The sequence below is a fragment of the Numida meleagris genome, unplaced genomic scaffold (genome assembly GCF_002078875.1).
Source record: "Numida meleagris isolate 19003 breed g44 Domestic line unplaced genomic scaffold, NumMel1.0 unplaced_Scaffold357, whole genome shotgun sequence".
In the NCBI taxonomy this organism is placed as follows: Eukaryota; Metazoa; Chordata; class Aves; order Galliformes; family Numididae; genus Numida; species Numida meleagris.
The window spans coordinates 5,258-14,450 of record NW_018364582.1 but is presented as its reverse complement, the minus strand read 5'-3'; the positions used below and the strand labels follow the sequence as shown (position 1 = coordinate 14,450).

Here is a 9,193-nt window from a genome sequence, read left to right as displayed (position 1 = left end):
ACCTAACCCTAACTCCAACTCTACCCTTTACGACACCCTAATCCTAACTCCAACCGTACCAATAACCTCAACCCTAACCTTAACCCTAACCCTAAACCTACACCTATAACTACACTACAGTAACTTAAACCTTAACTTTAACCCGACTCTAAATCTACCTTAACCCTAAGTCTAACCCTAACCCTAACCCTAACTCTAACCCTAACCCTAACAGAAACCCTAACCCTAAACCTAACCCTAACCCTAACCCTAACCCTAACCCTAACCCTAACCCTAACCCTAACCCTAACCCTAACCCTTATCCTAACCCTACCCCAACCCTAACACTAACCCTAACACTACCCTCATCCTAACCCTAACCCTAAACATATACCCTACCCTTACCCTACCCTAACCCTAACCCTAACCCTAACCCTAACCCTCAGGGTAAAGGGGTCCAGGAAGGCTGGTAGCTCCTCAGGAATGAAGTCCTGAAGGTGCAGGAACAGGCTGTCCCTCTGAGCCACAGGATGAGTCGGTGGGGAAGGAGACCGGTGTGGATGAACAGGGAGCTTTTCCTGAGGCTGCAGGAGAAAAAGAGAATCTACCTCCTGTGGAAGAAGGGACGGGCAACTTGAAAAGAGTACAAAGAGGTTGTTAGGATGTGCAGGGAGAAAATGAGAAAGGCAAAGGCCTAGCTCGAACTGAACTTGGTCACTGGCTAGAAGGGAACAAGAAACTCTTTTAAAAATATATTAACAGTAAGAGGAGGACCAAGGAAAATCTTTGTTCTTCACGTGATGCAGCTGGGAGTGTGGCCACTGAGGACAATGAAAAGGCTGAGGTTCTCAATACCTTCTTTACATCTGTCTTTGAAAGTCAGACCAGTTGTCCTCAGAGTGCTCTACTCTCTGACTTGGAAGTCTCGGATGGGGAGCAGAATAAACCCCCCACGATTCAGATGGAAATGGTCAGAGACCTCCTGCTCCACCTGGACTGCCACAAGTCTATGGGGCCAGATGAGATCCACCCCAGAGTGCTGAGGGAGCTGGCGGAGGTGATAGCCAAGCCACTTTCTATCATCTATCAGCGTTCCTGGTCAACTGGAGAGGGCCCAGAAGAGTGGAGACTTGCCAATGTGACTCCCATCTACAAGAGGGGTCGTAGGGAGGATCCGGGGAACTACAGGCCTGTCAGCCTGACCTCGGTGCCAGGGAAGGTGATGGAGCAGATTGTCCTGAGGGAGATCATGCAGCATTTGCAGGACAAGTGGGGGATCAGGCTCAGCCAGCATGGGTTTGCGAAGGGTAGGTCCTGCTTGACCAACCTGATCTCCTTCTACGATCGAGTGACTCACCTGGTGGATGAGGGAAAGGCTGTTGATGTGGTCTACGTAGACTTCAGCAAAGCCTTTGACACTGTCTGCCACGGTATTCTCCCGGAGAAGCTGGCAGTCCGTGGCTTGGACAGGTACACTCTTTGCTGGGTAAGGAGCTGGCTGGAGGGCTGTGCTCAGAGAGTGGTGGTGAATGGAGTGAAATCCAGCTGGCGAGCAGTCACGAGTGGGGGCACAACCCCCAGGGGTCGGTGCTGGGGCCTGTCCGCTTCAATATCTTTACTGATGACCTGGATGAGGGCATTGAGAGCACCCTCAGTCACTTGGTAGATGACACCAAGCTGGCAGGAAGTGTCAATCTGCCTGGGGGTAGAGAGGCCCTACAGAGAGATCTGGACAGGCTGGATCTCTGGGCTGAAGCCAGTGGGATGAGGTTCCACAAGACCAAGTGCTGAGTCCTGCACTTTGGCCACAACAACCCCACAGGCAATACCACAGGCTTGGGGCAGAGTGGCTGGAAGTTTGTGTGGAGGAAACCGACCTGGGAGTGTTGGTGGATGCTGGGCTGAGCATGAGCCAGCAGTGTGCCCAGGTGGCCAAGAAGGCCAATGACACCCTGGCTTGGATCAGGAACAGTGTTGCCAATAGGAAGTCCCTCTGTCCCAAGTCATTGTCCCTCTGTACTCAGCCCTGGTGAGGCCCCACCTCAAGTACTGTGTCCAGTTTTGGGCCCCAAGCAAGAAAGCTTGAGGCCCTGGAGCATGTTCAGAGGAGGGCGACAAAGCTGATGAGGTGATTGGAGCACAGGGCTTATGAGGAGTGGCTGAGGGAGCTGGGGTTCACTCTGAAGAAGATGCTGCTCAGGGGAGAACTGAGACAATTCTATGATTCTATGATTCTACGATTCCATGATTCTAACCCTAACCCTAACCCCGACCCTAACCCTACTCTCACCCTCACCCAAACCTGATCTCTAACCTGAACCCCAACCACAAACACAGCCCCACTCCTACCCCTACGCATGCCATGTCCCACCCACACCCCACACTGCAGACGCCCCCTGCCCTGCCCCATATGATGGCGGCTCTGCCCCACTGTGGGGGTTTGCATGTGCAAAATGACACGTGTGCAGATGTATGTCTGCACAAATTTGTGCGTGTTGTGAACACATGCACTTAGAGCGTAGAATGTGAAGGTGTGCTCTACGTGCTCAACACCACACATCATTACATACACGTAGCAAGACATGTGGTCACATGCTGTCCTTGTGTGCTGTCACATATGCGCAATAAATGTACGTACACGTGTACTACATGGTTAACCCTGAGCCTTTGAGTGTGTTCGTGTGACACAATACATGTACACCAAAGCATGCACACAACAATGCACATCTGTGTCCTTAGCATGCAGTTCCCGTGTTGGCACTCCATGTATGTCACCACTGCACGCACATGTCCATAGCATGTGCCTGATGTCAGTACCACATGTGTGCCCCACTAAAAATGTGTGTCCTCATAGTGTGCCCCATGTCTGTGTGAGTATCACTGTGTCCCCAAAGGTCCCTGCTGCTGTTCGCAGTGGGGATGGCAGAGGAAAGCGCAGTGGGGACAGAGTGTGGTACCCAAAGTGTCTGGTGACAGCTGGCTGGACGTGTTGGGGATGGCATGTGACATCCCATGTGGGACAGCCCATCGGAGCACATCTCCTGTGTTTAGCATCCCATGGGGCACACCTTGCAAGGCCATGCCCTGGCAGCTCAATGGGGACAGACAGTGTGTGACACCCAAACGATGACAATCTGCAAAGGGCAACCCAACGGGGACTGTTTGCATCGCTCCATGTGTAACACATTATTGGGGACTCCAGGGTGCCACCACCCATTTGGGCACCACAATTGCCACATCAGGAGGTGACCTCACAGCATCCTTTCCCAAAAGGGAACTGAAAGCAGCTCTCCAGACTCCTCCTGTTCCCACTGCAGTCTCACTGTCCCCAAGCTGATCCTGCCTCATGGAAACAATGATGCTGGCCCTCATCCTAGGTGAGTGACAATAGGGACGTGGTGCCACAGGGGTTGGTGGACCTGTGTGAGACCAGGACTGTGTCCCTTGCAGGTTGGTGTCTGGTGGCAGTGATCAGGGCACAGCACAGTGAGTATGGGGTCATGGGGAGAATGAGGAGAGAGGGAGGGGAGCATTGGGAGGGGGCCATCAGAGGTGTCCAGGAGGGTGTGCAGGGACAAGGCTGAGTGGTGTCCCCTGTCCCAGTGCCCCGACCCTCCCTGTGGCTGCACCCCAGCCAGGGGGTGTCCCTGGGGGACACTGTCACCCTGCGATGCCACCTGCCCCGGCAGGCTGCCCGGGTCTGGCTGTACCAGGACGAAGGTTGGACATACAGCAAGGGCAAGGACAAGGAGCAGGACGTGGTCGAGTTCTCCTTCGTTAGCACAAAGTGGGAAAAAGCAGGTACATATCAGTGCCAGTACCGGATGTCTGAGTCAGAGGAGATATCAGAGAAGAGTGATCCCGTGGAGCTGGTGGTGACAGGAGAGGGCGCTGGGGAAAGCAAATGGCTCTGGGGGCTCCCAACAGGACCATGTTGCAATGTTGTCCCCTCCCCTCATGCAGATCACAGCTTTCCACCACCTGGCATCTCCCTTCAATCAAAGGAACGTGTGGGGACAGGAACCAATGTCACCATTCATTGTTGGAACAAGGACTATGGGGCCTCCTTCCTCCTGCACAAGGATGGGCGCTCAGCCCCTATCCAGCGCCAGGACCCGGATGGTGGGGGTACAGCCACCTTCACCTTCCTTTGGGGTGACCCCAGCTGATGCTGGTACCTACAGGTGCTCCTACCATCCCAAGAACCACCCCTTTGTTTCCTCACCCCTTGGGAGCAGCGTGACACTGGAGGTGACATCCACACCCGCAACCCCAGGTAGGTCTGAGCCCCCTATTTGTGTGGATCCCCTGCCATGGACAGGTGGCTGTGTCACTGCTTCCAGTCTGCATGGGGGTTGTGGATGGCAGTAGAGACACCCACACCCCCAGACCCTACAGGTTCTGAGGAGTGGTCCAGAGCGAGTCTAGTGATAGCACTGCTGAGGGTCTTATTTGCTGCACTTGTCTTCAGCCTTGAAGTCTTCTTTGCCATTGATGCCCGCAGCCTCTGGATACAGAGATTTGAGAACTGTGGTGAGGAAGGGGTTAAATGTCTCCCATCTCCTATAGATCACCCCCGTGTCCCCTGCCCCCCCTTCTATCCCATATCGATCCTCCCAGGTGTACCTTCCTGCCCTTTGATCCCCTATAGATTCCCTATAGAACTCCTTGGGCATGACTCAAGGTCCCCCATAACACCCACCTGCCCCACTCCACTTTATGACACAGTTGCCCCCCATAATGCCTGACACTGTGCAGTTCCAGGTCATTGTCTGGGTCATGGGACCCAAATCCCAACCTGCCCCTTGGGGCCTCACCAAAGCCCACCATGGAAACCCAAACCCTGTCCAGAAGACAATAAATTTCAATAAAAATGGAATTCTGCATTGTGGAGTAAATCCAGACACAAAATCTCAGCCCTCAGACACGCTGCAGCCCTCCAGGCCATCAACATGCCCCAGACCCCAGAAAGCACCCACATACCAAGTAGAAGGAACCCCCAAACCCACACATATGGTACCCCAATATCTGACCCATGCGGGTGACAGATCTAATCCCCCATGGACCCACAATCCCTAAACACTCCCACACCCTGTGGGCACACCCAAACCACAGCAGGACCCCCAGATATCTCCCATGGGATCCCCAAATCTCAGTCCCTCCCAAACTCCAGACCCACTCTCTTGGACTCCGCCCTCAAATACCTTCACCATAGGCCCCCCCTCCAAAGGAGCTTGGAGACCCCCACGGTGGCACCTCATTGTTCCTCTGTGTCTCCAGGTACCCCCAGTGACAGTGAGCACCTGACCTGCACCAAGATTTGTGCTGTGACCTCTGGTGCCCAGCCACCCAGGGCAGCTGACACCCCTCAGCCCCCCATTAACTACAGCAAGGTGGGCACTGGGGGACCCTGCTGATATCCCCACACCCACAATGCCTTGTTTTTTAGGTGCACTGAAATGGACAGACTCCACATTCCCTTGATTGGAGGTCCTTGATACTCTGTTCCCCTCCCTTACACCCCCAAATCCTCACCCGTGCACCTCATCTCATTCACACACCACCAAATCCCTCAATTCTCCACTCTAACGCCCATATTCTTCCTGATCCACCTCAAATTCCACAACATCCCTGGAGATGCCAAATCTTCTTCATTCCAGCCGAAGACACAAATCCATTCCTACAGGACTCCCAAATCCTTCCCAATCCACTCCTACTGAGTGCCCATTAACCACACACCACGTGCCATCGACCTCCACTTTGATCCCCTGTAGATCCCACCAGGTGTCTCCCGCCTGCCTTTCAGTCCTGCTCTCAGCATCAGTCGGTGGGTTTGGGGCCACTGCTTTGTGCATCACTTTGTAAACATATACCTGTGTTCTCCTGATATCACCCGCTGTGATTTCTCTCTTCACTCTTTGTAAATAGATTTTATTATCACCTGTGAGTTCTGCCTTTTTCTCTTCCACCCCACTGAGAGGGATCAGTGAGAATCCAAGCTGTGTGGTGCTGAGCTGCTGCCGGGTGCCAGCACCGCAGTCCTTGTGGTGGGGGCCCAACATGGGGCCCAATGGGTGGAGATCCTGACAGATGTGAGCAGAGCGTGTTCCAACACAACTGCTCTCAGCGGGACAGCAGCCTCAGAGCTGCTGCTCACAGCGCTCAGCTCTTCCTTCACTCGCTGCCATCCCTTGCTCTCAGGGCTGCTTCCTTCCCTGCGCTGGCGCTCGTTCTCATCTCGGAGCGCTGCCCTGGGCTTCTGGATGCTTCTGCCCTTTTGTCTGCAGCGTGTGCCCCTCCTCATTTCAACGATGGGACGTGATACTCACATGGCGGTGTTGGCAGGATCCCCTCTGTGCGGGAAGGTGCGGAGGTGACCTCTGAGCTCTAGCCCAGGAAGGCTCTATGGCGGGAGAGGGGCGAGCAGGGTCAAGCCATGGCTGCCTGGGAAATGCCGGTGCTGGGCTGCTCCCCTGTTCCTGAGCAGCTGCAAAGGTGCAGGCTGTGCCCTTCCTCACCGCAAATGGCTTGGGCTCACAACCATGGGCACCATCCCAGTGCAGGACGGGAAAGAATTCCAGCCCCTGGCAAAGAACAGAACTTGCGGCCACAGCAAGGAAAAGCCACCGAGTGCGCTGTGCTGGGAGCAGCACTGCTGACAGCCCAGAAGGAGAGGCACCGCATTCAACACACTGCTGCTGCAGCACTGACATCCTGGCACCAACAAGGGACAGCCCTGCAGAGCCCATTCCCTGCTGAACGGAATTGCACTCAGCCACTGTGTGTGGTGCTGCCAGATCCAGGAGATCAGGAAAGAATTCTGCGGTCTGAATTACGAGGACAGGAAGAAGGAATGGACCTTGCCTTGCTCTCAGAAAGCCAGACAGCATTTTCCAGTCAGGCTTCATCTACTGACACACAGAGGCTGCTTTCAGAAACCCTATACCCCATTGAGGAGTCAGCCTTCTCCTTGTCCGTTGTTACCAGCCTGCCTGCATTGCTCATGGTTGGCGGTGTACACCCTCCTGGACTTTTCTTTTCAGGTTTACACCCCTGTCAAAGCCTTTCTTGTTCTTCTTTGCTCCCCTGGCCAAGTCCACTTCCAGTTGGGCCTTGGCCTTCCTGACCTCATCCCCACACAGCCCAGCACCATCTCTGTCCTCCTGCCAGACTCCCTGTCCCTGCTGCCACTGCCTGTGCATGTGCTTCTTGCTCTCCACTTGGACCAGCAGGTCCCAGCTCAGCCGTTCCGCTCTCTTGCCTTCCTTTCCTGACTGCCTGCAGCTGGGCATGGAGAACTCTTGTGCCCTTAGAAAAGTGTCCTTCCAGATGTGCCAGCTCTGCTCTGCTCCCTGTCCTTGAGGACAGATTCACAGGGGTTTTGTGGACTGCTGAACCTCCTGAGATTCAACGATGCTGAGTACAGGGTGCTGCCCTTGGGTTGGGGCAATGCCAGGGCTGAGTACAGACTGGGAGAAGAACTCCCTGAGAGCAGCGCTGCAGAGAAGGATGTGGGGGTTCTGGCTGATTAGAAGATGGACATGAGGCAGCAGTGTGCACTCACAGCCCTCTTGTCCCTGCAGCCACTCATATCCCCCTGTGCTGTCCCCTTGCCACACGCCTGTCCTCTGCCATCCCCACTGGGGCAGCATCAGGAACCTGCTGGGGATGCAGTGACACCCGTACAGACACGGAGCATGTGCTAAGGATGCATGTTTGCAGGATTGGGGACGTGTATTGGTGTACACAGGTTACATTGTGCACACACGGAGCCAGAGCATAAAGCATGATGTCCACATCTGTGTACATCTATTGTGCACATGTTACAATGCACACACAGAATGCACGTGAGCACCTGCAGTGGTGTGGGAATGAAGTGCACGTGTGATGATGAACACACAACACACCTGAGCTTTGCAGCCTTGCAGTGCGTGTGCCCACACAATGCACACGTGTTTGTGCACACCCCTGTCTGAACACACCTGGAATTTGAACACGTGGGGTGGTGCACACCTGTTGTTACAGATCACCTTGGTCTTATGGGGGCTTTGGTGGTGGGTTGGGAGCAATCGAGGGGTTCCTTAAGGTGGGGGTTGGAGTTTGGTGCAGATTTTGGGAGATGTGAGGGTCCTACAAGAGTGCTGGTAGGGTTTGGGGGGTGGACTGGGGGAATTTGAGGGTGTCCAGGGGTGTTAAGCTATTCAGGGGTGATAAGGAAGGATTTCAACAGCAGCGATGATTGTTTAGGGACTGGGTGGGATTAGGGACGATTTGGGGTACAGCAGTAGGAATTTGGGGATGTCACTTTGGTGGGGATTAGTGGGATGGGGGGAGCAGATGGCGTCAAGGAGCCCCAAGCTGGGAACCTGGTGTCTGTCCCCATAGGGGCACTCCAAAAATGAGGCAGTCGGTGTGGGGGACAACAAAGGGGTCCCCCAGAGCCCACCCCAAGGCAGATAACCGGGTGCTGGGGGACCGTGCTGGCACCAGGGCGGCAGAAGCTGGGGATCGCAGCTTGCAGCTCAGGGCAGGTCAGCCTCTTGTTATCACCGGGTGGCACCTGGAGACACAGGGGAGCAGCGTGGTGATACCATGGTGTTTCCCAGGGAGCTTGTGGGGGGACCTATGATCTGAGTATGCAGAGTAATAGCCAAGGGGGTGCGCTTGGGATTCCAGGCTGGCAGAGATTTGGGGTCCCTATGGGTCAGACTCTGGGGGTCCCTACGTGTGGTGTTAGAGGGTCGCACTGCTTGGCTTGAGGGTGCCCATGGGATCTGGGGGATGGTGAAGGGTTTTTGGGTTGTTCAGAGGCTGAGATTTGACGTTCCTATGGGTATGACACAGGGAGTCACCATCCCTAGTGTTTGGGGATCTGGGGAGAGCAGATAAAGTTTGGGTAAGCCATATGAGGCTGGAGGTCCTCTCTGTTCACCAAGGGCAGGGTTTGGGGTTCCCCCTGTGGTTCGGTGGGGAGGGGTGAGGGGTCAGGTTGGGATTTCAGGTCACCTCACACTGACTCTTACCTGGACCTCACTGGCCTTGGAACTCCTGTTGGGTTCAGCTGTATCAAAAAGGGGAAGGGAGGAGGCTCAGTGTTATGCGGGGTCCCAGAAGGACAGCAGGGAGAATGGGAGGGGGAACTGTACGGGATGGACAGGGAAATGGGGAGCACTGGAGGATGTACTGGGGTGGAATGGGCAGCAGGGGACACTTG

At 54.8% G+C, this 9,193-nt stretch overlaps 2 protein-coding genes across 2 annotated transcripts in view; one reads left to right on the top strand and one right to left on the bottom strand.

Annotated features, from left to right (window-relative positions):
• Window positions 1-2,841: 2,841 nt before the first annotated feature.
• LOC110391388 (platelet glycoprotein VI-like) lies at window positions 2,842-5,631 on the top strand. Its single transcript, XM_021383228.1, is given in 6 exon segments — window positions 2,842-2,849; window positions 3,297-3,356; window positions 3,572-3,780; window positions 3,943-4,127; window positions 4,129-4,255; window positions 4,378-5,631. Coding segments are annotated over 6 exon segments (939 nt in total). The 3' UTR covers window positions 4,728-5,631.
• A 949-nt stretch (window positions 5,632-6,580) lies between these two features.
• LOC110391386 (T-cell-interacting, activating receptor on myeloid cells protein 1-like) overlaps window positions 6,581-9,193 on the bottom strand; it is a 3,991-nt gene continuing 1,378 nt past the window's right edge. The window contains exons 6-7 of the mRNA XM_021383227.1: window positions 9,003-9,040; window positions 6,581-8,539 (exon numbers count right to left, since the gene is read on the bottom strand). Coding sequence (XP_021238902.1) covers window positions 8,240-8,539; window positions 9,003-9,040 — 338 coding nt within the window. The 3' untranslated portion in view covers window positions 6,581-8,239. The remainder of the gene's footprint in view (window positions 8,540-9,002; window positions 9,041-9,193) is intronic.